This window comes from Nanorana parkeri, unplaced genomic scaffold (assembly GCF_000935625.1).
Source record: "Nanorana parkeri isolate BGI_ZX_2015 unplaced genomic scaffold, ASM93562v1 scaffold1994, whole genome shotgun sequence".
NCBI classification, from domain to species: Eukaryota; Metazoa; Chordata; class Amphibia; order Anura; family Dicroglossidae; genus Nanorana; species Nanorana parkeri.
Genome location: NW_017308262.1, coordinates 158,461 through 173,242, shown reverse-complemented (window position 1 = coordinate 173,242; position 14,782 = coordinate 158,461). Strand labels below are relative to the sequence as shown.

Sequence of the window (14,782 nt, the reverse complement as noted above, 5' to 3'; positions counted from 1 at the left end):
GATTTCCTATATTGACTGGAGTGAGCCCACTATTATGAACTTCCTTTTTTACTACTTTCTGTGTTATTTTTACCTATGATTAAATTATCTACGTTTAGTTTAAGTGATTTTATTTTTATACCCTCCCCCCACTTCCTAGTTTAAAAGCTCCTCCAGTCTTTCTACCATTTTCCCCCCCAGGAATCCTGCACCTTTCCCATTTAAGATGCAGCCCGTCTCGGCTGAAGAGCCGATAGCCGACTGCGAAGTAAGCCCAGTTCTCCAGGAAACCAAAACCTTCCTTCTGACACCAGCTCCGGAGCCACTTGTTAAGCTCCCTCAACTCGCGCTGTCTGTCCGGAGTGGCTCTTGGCACCGGCAGTATCTCTGAGAAAACTACCGTGGAGGTCCTTTCCTTCATCCCAGCACCTAGGTCTCTAAACTCCCTTTTTAGGACACTCCAGTTTCCTCCTATTTTGTCATTGGTGCCGATGTGCACCATGACAGCGGGGTCGTGCCCAACCCCATCTAGTAATCTGTCAATTCGTTCCGCAATGTGTCGAACACGAGCCCCCGGTGTCAAACTATATTTTCTTTTTTAAGAAACATAAAAGAATATAACACACATGCAGTACACACATTTGTCTAGTGACTGTAGAAAATAATATACTTTGACTGTAACATACTAACATCTTGTGATGTAGCTTTTTTTTGGTAGATTTTTGACTCTAAAATGGTCAGTTGGATAACGGAGATATCGTTTAAAATAAATTATACAATTTATATACTAACTAGAAGCCGCTGAATCCATTTCATTCTCTACAATACCTATCAAATATCTTATATTTTCTCATAAAAATGTAGACCAGATTGAATTAAAGCAAAACTCTGGAAATGTAAAAAAACAAAACAATTACCCTTGGGGTTGGGACACCGTCACACTGCATGGTATAGTGCTTGTTTTGTGTAGGGGGCTCAAATAAAGCAGATACATTGACTTGATCCTCGGTCCCTCCGGGATGCTAGACCCCTGGAGCCTGTTCTCCCCTGGGCTCCAGTGGTCTAATTACTGCTAAAATCATCATGTCTAATGCAGGGCCACTGACTTGCTTTAGAGGGGAGCACGCCGAGGGGCATTCCACAGCCGAGAGGATGGGGGGAAGAGAGGAGTGCTGACCACTGTGGAAACCGAGGATCCGGTGAGTGAATCTGCTTTGAGCCCCCTAGACAGAACGAGCACTTGACCCTTGCAGTATGGGAGTTGCCCCATCCTTTTTTTTTTATTCCTGGATTTCATCCTAAAGTGTATGCTCTAAAAATTCTTAAAAAATTAAGATGAATTGGAAAAAATTTTGTGGCAGAGCACAGAAAATAGTATAACATTGATGGCTTACAAATGTTGTGCTATGGTGCCACCTACTGTTGAAATTGTATCATTGTTTCACCGTGTTTATACATAATACGGTGAGAATATGCTGCTTACAATAAAGTATGTGCATATATTGCCTACTAAAAGCAACTGTTGACTTATACTGCCGCCTAAAGGATGATATGTACTTTAGCAAATTTAATAACTGTCTAGCCTGTTGTACCCCTCCCACTCATGCCTCAGTTTTTTGCAAGTATCCTAAGTGGGTGGGCATCTTTTTTTTTTTTTTTCTTCTGCTGAGAAGTTTCTGCGGTTTCTAGCCATTTTTTCAAGATAATTTTTTTCTTTAGTCACAACTTCATCTACAAATCCTTGCAGAATGAGGTTCCCCCAGCGGAGTTGCCAAGAGCCCCCCAAAAATCGCAGACTTAGAGAGACCATTTCTTATTGAAGCGTTGCATGCCAATTGAACAATGGAGGAGCAACCTGTAACGTCCAACAGTGCTGCTACCAGTTTAGGATGCCTAAGAGGCCTTAGGACTACTAAAACCTTTTCCATGCACATGTTAATCCCAGATCTCTTGTACACTGATTCCTGTTGAATTATTAACACCTCCCAAACGTTTTTTCAATCAAAAATCTATCAGAGGAGGCCTTTATCAAGAAGTGAGTTGTTTTCACAGTTTATATGGTCATGTCCCGTCTTAACAAACCACTGACAATTTCTGTAGAGGATCTGCCAATATTTATAGATCCCACAGACAGATGTTAAGAGACTCTCTTCAAAGCCTTGCATTGCAACCTGCCATGGTTGTGATGTTTAGTCTGTCAAACATTGGTGGAATGGACTAAACTAAGGGCAAAAGCATGCTAAGGGATACTAATCCTCTATTTCTGGAGTGATTAGTGTTAATGCAGGCAGGCCTGCACTATAGTGTAGATGGATTAATGGCTGTCTAGTCAGTTTCCATGTGTAGAAAACTTTGCCTGAACTAGGCTGCAGAGCAGGCATGCAACAACCATTTACTTGCACATTTCTTTTAAAGGAGAACTATGAGGTGAGTGCTTTTCACTCACCTCATAGTCCTAGCCGACCTGTGACAATGAGACTGTCAGAGGTCGGCTCAGTAGATCGGGAGGTGAGCGAACACATACCGGCGTTCACTCACCTCTCGATCTTGTCACGGCTGGATTATTGAAACATTCCCCCTTCACCCCCAAGCCTAAACCTAAACCAGGAGACCAGTTTCACCACAAGCACTAGGCCCCTAATCCCAAAAATCCTATGCAGGATCAAGATGGAGGCCATTCTGGTGATACTCATAGCTCCGAACTGGGCTAGGCAGATGTGGTACTTGAGTCTAATAAGACTCCTGGCTTACACTCTGTGGGCACTTCAGATTGACCGGATGTTCTGTCCCAAGGACTGGTTTATTATCCTGCTCCATGGTCATTGGCTTTAATGGCATGGCTGTCGAAGCTCAGGCCTTTTAGGACAGGGGCCTCTCTGTGTCTGCAATCCCCACGATGTTAAAAACAATTCCACTTACCAAAATATCTACCATTACACATGAAAGTCATAGTTCGCATGGTGTGAGGAAAGCAATTTTTATCACAAAAAATACTCCGAGACAAATCCTGACTTTTATTATTTATAATAAGACTTGGGTCAACAATTGCCACTGAGTACTATATAGGGTCAGTTCCCAGCAATTATGATCTTATTCCAAAGACCAGTAGCTTCCCTTTCTTTGATTAAAACCTTATGTACAGGTTGTCCCTGTGCGACCACCCGTGGCTCAGTGAGATTTAAATTTGGTTCTCTCAGCTCTTGATAAACCTTTTAACCTATCAGGGATATTCCACTTTCACTCACCATTCCTTGTCACCAGTACCTCTGCAAGGGTGGGGGATCTAAATTGGCGCTCAGTCCTGTAGAGAACCTTTTCTGGTCTTAAACAAGGACGGGGGGTCCTGCTTTTAATATCCCATTTGTTACTGAATCCTGTGTTCCTCAATAAATGAAAAAGTAAGTTGTATTTTTGTATTCACTGTAAAATCCTTTTCTTGGAAGCTCTTTGAGGGACACGGGTCCTAACCCTCTGTGTTTGTGTTCTTGCTCTCAGCACTACTTGTTACAAAACTGAAGCATTCTGGGAGTGAGAGGGTTTATATCAGGATGGTCTCTTCTTTTTTTTTTTGCTGTCTGTGTCTGAATCCTCCTGTAGTATAACCCAATTGTTTCTCAATCCTGTCCAAAAATGTAGTCCAAAAATCCAATTTCTACAAATGATGAACACATAAGTGTTACACATACAGTATGTTGCAAAATGCAGTGCAAAGTTGGATCTATTTTAATTAAATGAAAAAAATAACTTTTTGAAAAGTTATGATGCCTACCTGTAAAATCTGTTATTTTTCTGTGCATAGCATCTTTGGTTTTCACATGATGCTTATACAATATGGCTCATTTTACCTAAAGACTTAGGACCCAGTTTGCCCGAGTTTTGGAAAGAAAAAAAACTGAGGACAATCAAGGAAAAGTCTTCCCCATTGTGTTACCTTCTTTTTTTTATGTGGATTGCCATTTAGCTAGATCAAGTCTGCATATTTTTTCTTCTGGTTTTCAGAAAGCAGACTCTTCATTGTTTTCCAGGGGCACAACATTAGAATATACAGATATGCAGAAGCATGTCTGTTACATAGTTGTATACTGTAGCTTGAAAAAAGATCTTTTACTTCAACCAAAAGAAAAATAAATGAATGCATTCAAATCCTACATATACAAAACCCTAAATCTACAGTTGATCCAGAGGTATGTAAAAAAAAACCCTATCAGACTAGATCAAGATGTTTGTGTCAGTCACTCCTGCTGCTACTTTTCAATTCAGCACAAGGACTTCCACTGTGAACTGGTTTAAAATTTTGAGCTGGGTATAAGGTCAAGAGAGCTGAATAGAAGACAATGTAAAATTATGTTTGTGAATTTTTCATTAAATTTGCAAATATGGATAATGCAGAAGTGTTTACCATTATCTAGAGCTTCTTTTCTTAATGCCAGGGTGAGACATATTGCTGTGTGTAGGTATATTACAGCTTCAGGAGGCGAACTCTGTTGAAGACAAATGGATTCTGCTGATCGCCCACTAGTTCTATTCATCTGTTATTAATTTGCTTAGCAGTCATTCTAAACAAAATAATTGTTCATTATAAAGTAAGCCTCAGTATGGGGTTATTGCTTTATGGAAAATAATAAGAGTGCATGGTCACAAGGTGCTTTTGACTACTTTTTCAGTCACACAACCTTTTATTTTTAGCTCCTTTAGGAAGTATCACAGACCAGAGTCTGCTGAAGGAAGTCCCTGATGCTAAAGTTAGTGCTATTGATGGTGTTGTCTCAGGACTAGGGGATGTGACCTGTGAACCTTGGAATGGAAAACCAGGTATCGACACTGGATTTGCACTCAACAATGATACCAAGGTAAGGCTACCTGTTTGCTGAAATATCACTTTTTTCATGAAGTTGTAGGTTTCCAGGGCAGATATAATGAAAAGTCATCATGTGATGGATAGGCACTGATAAGTTGATTCTGCCACTCATTATATTCCTGAATATTTCCAGTTGTGAGCATTCTATGGTAGGAGTTTGGAACTGGTGACCATTACTCAACGCTTCTGCAGACATTATAAAAGCAATCAAGAGAGTCTTGCTTCCCATTGGCATTCTATGTAATGTAAAATGGGTTCTGAGATATTATCATTTACTTCTAGATGTTGGTAGGTGACTAAAGATTGGCTTACCCAAAAAGAATATTTCAAATGCCAGCAATGGAAAATGCCAGAAGGTTTTGCTTTCAAAGCCTTTTACTATATGCCAAGTCAAGCACCTAAAGCGCACACATTTGCTTTAGTGCTCCCTTGGGACCAAAAAAAAAAAGTAATGGCACACAGGTACAGTACATAGGATAGAGTATATTAGCATTGAAAAAAAAAAAACTTTCAATAATAGAAACAATAGGTTTTGCTTCTTGTTTATAACAAATAAAATAACTGCTAGAGAAAGTAGAAGTGGTTTAATCCTGGGTAGCTTGTATTGCCTCAGCATCTTATCAGAGAAGAACCATAAAAAGGGCCTGTCATTGTATATTTGCTATCACATAGAGGGTTTTTTAGCCCCCTATGGGATGGCTATCACGTTAAGTGTAAAAAAAAGTCTCGTATTAAAAAAAAAAAAGTTTTAAGACCCCTGCCCCAGCGTGCATGCACTTATAAACGTAAATACGCGTCTGGTGCGCCAACATGCAAAAACAAGACTTACGCCACACATGTTGCATATCGCCGCGAATGTCGCAGTGAGAGCAATAATTTTAGGGCCAATAATCTCAGATATCACTAAACTGATGAGCGGTAACAGCTTTTAAAGCGTCGCCTATGGACAATTTTAGGCATGGTCGTTTTTTGTGATTTCGCTGGCGCACACAATTTTAAGGCTTGACATGTTTGGTGTCTATTTACCCAACGTGACCCCGTCTTTTATATTTTACCCAAAAATTGGGTGCTGCTAAATGTTTTATAACCTAACGTAGGAAAAACAGTTTTTTTTTTTTCCCCTCTAAATTTACGGTTATTTTTTATTATATAGTAAAAAATCAAAACCCCAGTGGTGATTAAATACCACCAAAAGAAAACTATATCTGTCCTCAAAAAATTGTATAAAATTAATTTCAGTACAGCGTTGCATGACGTCAAAGTACCGCAGCTCTGAATGCTAAAAAAATGGCCTGGACAGGAAGGGGGTTTAACACCGCGATCAGCAAGTGGTTAAAGTGGAGCTCCATAAAAAATATAATATTTTCAATTATCTCAATTATACACTGCATGCATGAATCTGTCTTATAATAGCAGTCATTGTGTTTTTTTTACAGTAACAGATCCAGATCAGACAAATATACATTGCCCAGAAAACTATTTTCTTTATATTATTACCCAAGCACATAGTTATCACGTTTCCAAACAGCTGGCTCCACCCCTCTCGGCTTCCCTGAACTTCCTGTCCACTACAAAATCACAAGGAACAGTGCAGTCTCCAGCAGCTGTTCATCTACTAGCCTGGAGACGAGGTGAGGAAGGAGGAGTTGAAAAGCAGGAAGCAGAGGAGTGGCTTACCTTGCTGTGACTGCATGTTTGTGGAGACACACTCAACTTACCAGCACACACAAGGTGGCTCAATAGGAGCCACCCTAAAGCAGAATATCAATGCAGGGTTTTGGGGATAAGCTGGTTTTGCAGGAAACTAAAAATTTGAAACATCAATAAGCAGCATCCATTGGAAGTGATTTAATCAGCATTTGAAATAGCTTAAAAACCTTTAGATACATTCCAAACATTTCAAGCTTCAAAATTGTGCACCCTAAATTGTCCATAGGGGATACTTTAAAAGCCTGTACATGTCATCGATTTACATTTAACCGTGAATAATGCCCTTTAGAATTGTTGCTCACACCCAATATGTGAAATACGTGTGTGGGAGGCAGGAGACTTTTGGCAAGATCGGCTTTATGACCACCCAAATAAATTTCAGTATAAAGCTGACAGTCGGCTTTATACATATAAACCGACTTTAGCAGCCAGGAGTCTGCTTATAGGGTTTCACTGCTGCTGTTGACTTATTGCATACGTCGGTGGCAAGGTGAGGTTTAACCGACTGAGCTGTCCAGCAAAAGTTGCAGATAAAGGGTTGTGAGAAACCATTTAACACTGCAGGGCGCTTGCACTGGTTAGCTTTTATGCATGTCTAGCCTTTACCCACAAAGGGAAAAAAATACGGTAATTATTGTAATTGCTTAAATTGTGTTAGCTGTAGTTCAGATTTATTTTAGAAATGCCCATTGTGCATACTGCATGTACCACTATCCTCTGCACAGGCTGACCATGACGCTTTTCAAGGGTGGCTCTGCTGCTCCTCCCATAGAGCCACCCTAAGACAGGAAGTGTTTTACTTCCCGGATAAGCAGGTAAAAATATAGGGGGGAAAAAAGCCTCAAAAGAAAACAAATGTAGCCAGCAGTATTGGTAGGCTGCAATATATTTGGTTTTGGGTTTAGGCATGTTATAAGCAAAAATGTACTCTAGGAGAGCAGAAGGGTAATGCTTTTTCTTAAACGTTCACTACAGGACTTTAGTCTTAACCCTGCATTTTATGCAGCTACCTTCAGGTGAATCGACATTGGAAAAAAAAAAGCTGCAGGGACAGCCCCCATATATCCCTTTCCTCTCCCAACAATCCTTTTTTTTGCTTTTTCCTTAGGTGATGGATGTGTTTTCTCTACTTAGAGAAGCATTTTGTAGGTATGGGTTTGTTTTGTTTTTAATGGATTTTTCTTCAAGACACTGCTAGCAAGTCAGTGAGCAAGAGCAATGGGTCAGGGGGCCTCACCAGCTCATACTTGGCGAACGACACAGGATGGGAGGGATAATATCTATCCTGACTTGACCCAGTCCCCCCTGCTCTGACTGCTGCCCCAGTGTGATTCTCTCCCTTCTTCTGCGGTCTCCATTGCTCCCTCTGACACACTTCCCTTCTGCTATCTAGAGGGGAGTTCTCGACAACCATGTCTAATTTTATAGGTAGGATCTCAGCCATATTAAATGTACATTGCAGGGGGTGCAAGTGTGCCCCTTCATCCTCTCCTCCAGAGTCAGTTTCTGACTTTCGCCTTGTGTCTGCTGAACTGCCTGTGGAGAAGGGGGTGAGAATGAAGTTTCCCCTGTTTCCTAGGAATCCAATTAGAATGAGAAACTTCCAGATAACTCCCCAAATTTGCTAAGTGCTTTTTAGTTCAGTCACTCTTCAGAGCCAGTTCTGCAGGGTAACTGGCTTCAACCTGCAAAGCTTTTTGTACCCCCCAGGGCATTTTGCTCAGCAGTACCTTTTTGAGGAGGGTTTCCTTAAGAAATGGACTGTCTCTGTGGTGGATACAGCCATTTCTTGCCGTAACAAAGTTTTGAAGGGTCTGATGGATGATGGGGACTCGATGGATAATAGGTTAGACATGCTTCTTAAGGCCTTCTTTTCTCAACCGTCCAACCTGCATTTGCAACCATAGAAGTCTGTGAGACCCTTGCAGTCTGGACTAAGCTCATGGTGCGAGACTCTGGATCTATTTTGACTGATCTGTCTGTGCACCAACTGCTTACCTGGGGCCTCTCACTACTGTGTGCATGGACTAGGATATTGCCAGATATCCAGAATGAGCTTCCTTTCCATTCACATGAGAAGGATACTTTGACTTGAGTGTTTGTCCGACAAACACCTGTGCAAGAAATCACAGGGGGCAAGAGTATACTTTATCCTCCAGAAAAAGATTTTTTCTACAGGAAGCTTTTGGCTCCAGAAGTTAAAAGTTTATGTCCTTCTCAGTCTCAAGGCTCCAAGTCGAAATACGGCACAGTTTTGCAGGAAGTGTTGTTCCACTGAGCCTATTAAGTCCAGGAACAAAAAAGTAGGGAGATGCTAGTCATAGCTCCTGTTGCAGTGGATTAAAGATTTAGTAGTTTCACGGTTCCTAAGTCGATTGAGATATTTGCCCCATCTTAAATCTGATGTGTCTCAATGGTTTTCTTCGAGTCCAGAAATTCCATATGGAATTAACCATGTCTGTAATTTCCTCCCTTCAGCAGGGGGACCTGTTAGCCTTTGTGGACATCAAGGATGTCTACTTGCATATTCACATTTTCTCACCCCATCAGTGCTTTCTACTCTTTGGTCTATCTCAATGTATTGTGTCTTTACTAAACTGCTTACCTTGGTCCTGGCTCTGCTTCACTCTCAAATAATGCATGTTGTGGGCCATCTAGACGATCTTCTGAAGAATCGCCCCACATTCTTTTTGCCAATGTTTAGAGGATGGGGCAGGCAGATGGTGCGGCCTGCTTTTGGACACTGCCCTTTCAGAGGTCTTTTTCCACAAGAGAAGCTACAGTGTTCTTCAGTCTAGGAACGACCTCTCTATTCACTTGTCCATGAGGGTTCTGGGTCTAATGGTGGCCTCATTTAGGGCAGCCACCAGTGGGGCACCAGAATTTGTGCAGCACGAAAAGATCTCATCCTGGCCTGGGCAGTACTTCACATTCTGGCCTTAACCGCAGTGCACATCTGAGGCATGGGTGGACTTCATCAACTCTTTAAAACGGGGGTATTTTTTTTCTTTCCAAGAGATGTTTCAAGCTCTCTGTCACACGTAGGGGACTCTGGATGTGGACCTTCCTGTGTCCAAGTTTAACAACAAACTGGACAGGTTTATCCAAAGACCATTATGGTTTTGCAGTTGATGTTCTGGTGACTCAATGGGATTTGTTGTAATGTAAGCTCTGATCTAATATCTAATCCCACTCAGAAGGTAGCCTTCCTTATCATTATTACCTCAACAAAGCAGGTCTCTTTTCAACATACAGATTCCCTCTTTGTCCTTCCTGAGGAATCAGGCAGGGAGCTCCCTGCTTCTCGCTTTACCATTACTAATAGTTAGTCATCATTCGAGCCTTTATTTGATTGATAGGGTTCCCTCCTTACCTGTTAACACTCACTCTACTAGACCTGTTATGGCTTTGTGGGCCTTTAAGCATCAGATATCTGTTTTCCAGATTTGCAAGGCTGCCACCTTCTCCTCTGTTCAGACGTTTTCAGCCAGTTTCAGGTGTAAGGTACTTCAAGTTGCCCTCTGAGCCCTCCTGAGCGTTTTCATGCCTGTTGTACCTAGTGGGCCAGTTAGGGAATTCTTTGTTGTGTTGCTCACCCCTCAGTTCCCAGGGTTCACACTGATGATCCTGTGTCCTGTACTGTATGATTAAGAAAATAGGATTTCTGAATTGCCTGTAAAATCCTTTTCTTGAAATACAGTACAAGACACAGATCATTCCCTTCTGTTCTTATGATCTCCTATTTCTTGCTACCAAACTGAGACTTGCTGTGCGAGAGAATAGTTATATGGGGGCTGTCCCTGCAGCCTTTTTTTTTTTTTTTGCAAGCACCCAATCATCTTGAAGGTATCCGTATACATAACTCCGGTTTAAGACTAAAGTTCCTAATGTCATGTATTGTACTCCAAGAAAAGGATTTTACAGTGAAGACAAAAATCCTAATCAGAATAGACCACCTTCCCCTTAAATATTTCCATGTTTTGTGTCCTATTACTAGGGATGCACTGATGCTGGTTTTTCGGTATTAAGTACCGATATTTATCTTCTCGCTGATATTTCCCCTAGCATGGAGCTGGCTTCCCGGGCAATCAGGAAGCCAGGCGGCGAGTCATTACCCGCCACCCGGCTTCTTGATTGCCCTGAAGACAACTCCATGCTATTTAGTTGCCTCGATGTTGATTCTTCAGGAAGCCGGATCCATGCTGTTTGGCCGGCTCCATGCTGATTGGCCGGGAAACCGGCTTCCCAGCCTATCAGTATGGTCAGTCACTACCCACCGCCAGGCTTTCTGATTTGGCCAGGAAGCCCACTCCATGGTGTCTGGCAGGCTCAATGCTTATTGGCTGCCAATCAGCATCGAGCCGACCAATCAGGAAGCCAGGCAGCGAGTCATTACCCGCCGCCTGGCTTTCTGATTGGACGGGAAGACAGCTCCATGTTCTCTAGCGGCACTGCCGATTAGAGGAAATCTCACTCTGAACGGAAGTTCCGGTATCAGGAAAGGTATTGGAGCATTTGGGCGAGTAGGAGTACTTGCCCAAATACTCGGTATCAGTGCATCCATGACCTATTAATATATCTTTTAAACAGACTATAAGTAGCGCTTCAATCATAATTAAAATAAGTATATACCAGCTCGGTGCAGCAGATCTATTGGGATTCATAGAGAGGACGACAAATATTTTTACAACCAAGGAACAATTCAGTCCAATCATGGAGCTAGAAGTAATTGGCATAACTTCAAAAGAAAAGACTTCAAAATATTAGGTGGCGGTTGTCAATGTCTAGGTTAATGGCTACATCTCATGGGATTTTTCCAGCTCTTTGGCCAAGTAGTTTCTTAGATTAATTAGTTATGTAAATTCACATTCATATAGAGCCAGGATCAGTAAACAACCAGTTGTGGATTTCTAATGCAAGTGACAAATCTGTGGTCTATGCTTCTAGCTCTCATGAATGCATACTGTATGTGTGTGCTTCTAGTTCCACTTGTGTATGCTATCCTTGTATAACATGCTTGGTATTGTGCTTCACAAAGCATGACGTTCACTTCTGTTTCTGCCAGCTGTCCTTTCTACTTGTCTCTTTATTTGGTCATATTTGTTTGGACTGCCTTGAAAATAGTCAGGAAAAATGTCCCATTTCCTAATTGGGTATAAAATGCCTTCTGCTAGTGCAGAGTCTTCCCCTGCCCTGGCCATGTTGCTTTGATAAAGAATTTCCCCTCCTGCTGTTTTTTTGTTTTCTTTTTTTAGACAAACATAATTGCCAGTTTATACAACCAGTGGTGATATACACCCTTTACATTAGCTAAAACATTTTAAGCCCAATTAAAGTTTAGCTGTAAATTAAGAGTGCAGCAAAACAGTAAGTTGCCAATTATTTCACTTTTTTTTTAAATTATTATTTGTTAAACATCATGAGCACCTCTATAAAATTCTGTCCTGCTGTAGGTTGCAGAAAAGGACCCTTGCTCTCTGTGTGGAAGTAGTAGTCTTTCTACAATGGTCAGACACATCCCCCTGTTTACTTAAACCTATAGCTCTGAAATCAACAGAGCTCACAATCATTTAAATTGTTGAGCTGTTGACTAGTGGTCCTTACCTGTAGCCTAGAGCATGGCACTGGATATTATGCTGGTGCTTGGGGTGCTTTACAAATAAAATAACTTAGTTTTTCTGCACCCTGAATTAATAGACCCCATTTTCAGCTATACTTTATTTGGGAATAAACGTAGCCCTATCAATACGATTACTGAGAATATATATACATTAAGCATTCATAATGTTATTTACACATATTCAGCCCGTTGCTAAAATTACATTCATATAATTGAACCTTGCCTTACACAGTCCCGTTTGCTTCAGTGTGTTACTAGCCTGTTTTTCTTTTCTCTTTTTGCTCTGTTATCTCTTTACTGTGTTTGTGGATATACTATTCAGGTGTAAATTACTTTACAAGTAATAGAACATGATCTCTGGGCTGAAAAAAAAATTAAATACATTAGGAATGTTGTATTTAATGCCATCTAAATGGCCGTAGGTGTTTTTTAGGAGACCTATTGCATACAATAAATTTGTCAGGATAATCTAAAATTGGAACCCTGTTTTGGGCTTACATCTGAAGTTGTTACTGTCTGTTTGATTCATAGATGCCACTAACGTTTTTAGATATGTAATACTGTAGTGCTAATGGAGTGCTATTATAATTTTATTGTGAGGCTGGAATCCTAGGTTGCACCTTCAGAAACACTGCTACCAAAGTCTAAAATCTTGGTCTCAAGACACTAAAACATACAGGGGAGATGGTCGCTTGCAAATCATAACACAAAGTTAAAAACTTGTGAAAAACCAGATGCCCACTCTTTTAAATTGGGTCATTGGGTTGAGAGCTGGCATGGTGGGTATTCTAGAACACTTGCAGGTGGGATGTGTGTTGTGTATGCTTTTATAATATACTGACATATTTTTAAATTATGCTGACATCATTTTTGCAACTGCACAGTTTTAATTGCTTAATTATTTATCAAACTAACATTTTTTTCCTCTGTTTTTTTCTTTCTCTATTTCTCTCACGTGCACATTAATCTCACTTTTTTTGTTCTGCAATTTTGCATTTGAATGCACACTCATATCCACCTGCTGTTGGTGTGGTTGAAACAGCTCAGTCACCCATCATCACAGTCACCCACTCACTGCTCTCATACCATACTTGTAAACCTGCCAACCATCCCTGAGATGGATGTATTTTCAGATATTTCAGAGGATGATGCATTGGAGGAACAGCATGATGAGCCTTCTAGCAATTTAGAGGTTAACATTAGTGAAAATAATACAAATGACATGTTTCCAGACCAGTACAATTTACCACCTAAAATATCAGAGTCTACCACTGATGCAGGCAGTCATATTCCCCATCTAGATTATAGTAACCATCATTCTATAAATGACAGGAGGATAGAATTTTTCTTCTCATTCAGCTTTTGCAAAATTTTCCCTTTGAGATTCCCTTCTTTGCTTGATGAGGATGGATACATCAGTTTCCCCAGTCTCCCAGAAGTTTGTGTCTCTTTCCTCCCACCAGGCCTCCAGCGCTATATCCCAATTACATCGCCTTCCTTCATTCCTTCTCTCCTTCTCATCTTTGTACTGCTTCTCTCCACTTCCCAGTCTGTGCCATTTTCATTGACTCTTTCCCTTCCCCTCGCTCTGTCCCTCTGCTACCTTGAGCCTAAGGCGACATCATGGGGCTCCTTTTATGACCTGAATAACAAAGCAGAGGAAGAGGTGTGTAGTACGATTAATTTATGTTGCCACTTGCAGCTGGGTTTCACTTCTGTATGTTTATTTGTTAAAGATCATCACTCTATAAATGCATGGGGGGGGGGGGGCAAATTAAATGGAAATATATACAAAATTAGCTGATTAGAGTGGGGAAGTGTTAGATTTTTTTTGTGGTTCTTATTGTGGTTTGTATTCCTTTTGGGGAGATGGAGACACTTCAAAGTGAGGGAAAACCCCACCCTTGTCAGTTGTCATTGGAAAAGGCATCTCCATTGAATGATCTCCCGTTATCTCTTGTAGTGACAACAGTAACATTCTTCATTTGCCCTCACTTTCTGTCTTCGTGACAATAGTGGCAAGGACAAATCGTGACAGGGAATCTTGACAGTAGGGGCACAGCTATAAAACTCTAGATGAAAAGAACAAAAGAGAAGGGCGCGCACCCTAGTGTAGATTGTTTTTAATAATAAAAGCTGCAAAACAGGATAAAAACATACTATAGTGTATCAGAATAAAAGCTTTCAATCAAAGCCTGGATGACATCTGTAATGGGCTGCACAGTCACCTGTGTAACAGCACAGGATTCCATCGTTTATGCGTTTTCGGGGCCACGCCCCCTTCGTCAGACCGTTCTGACGAAGGGGGTGTGACCCCGGAAACGCGTAAACGAAGGAGTTCTGTGCTGTTACACAGATGACTGTGCAGCCCATTACAGATGTCATCCAGGCTTTGCTTGAAAGCTTTTATTCTGATACACTATAGTATGTTTTTATCCTGTTTTGCAGCTTTTATTAAAAACAATCTACACTAGGGTGGGCGCCGTTCTCTTTTGTTCTTTTCCCATAGTGTTGCAGCTCCCCTGACTGAAGTGGGGCAGCACCCCTAGTAATCCTCGTTTTTATATTTTTCAATTGGTGGTCATAGTTTGGCGCTTTTGATTCGTTTAACTGAT

General features: G+C 41.1%; 1 protein-coding gene across 7 annotated transcripts in view; it reads left to right on the top strand.

Moving 5' to 3' along the window:
- LOC108800326 (protein 4.1-like) overlaps positions 1–14,782 on the top strand; it is a 105,898-nt gene that overhangs the window by 52,804 nt on the left and 38,312 nt on the right. For 6 of the 7 annotated variants that reach the window (XM_018572305.1, XM_018572306.1, XM_018572308.1 and 3 more), the window contains exons 11-12: positions 4,666–4,829; positions 13,210–13,833. In XM_018572305.1, coding sequence (XP_018427807.1) covers positions 4,666–4,829; positions 13,210–13,833 — 788 coding nt within the window. The remainder of the gene's footprint in view (positions 1–4,665; positions 4,830–13,209; positions 13,834–14,782) is intronic. The other variant, XM_018572309.1, reaches the window with a different exon arrangement.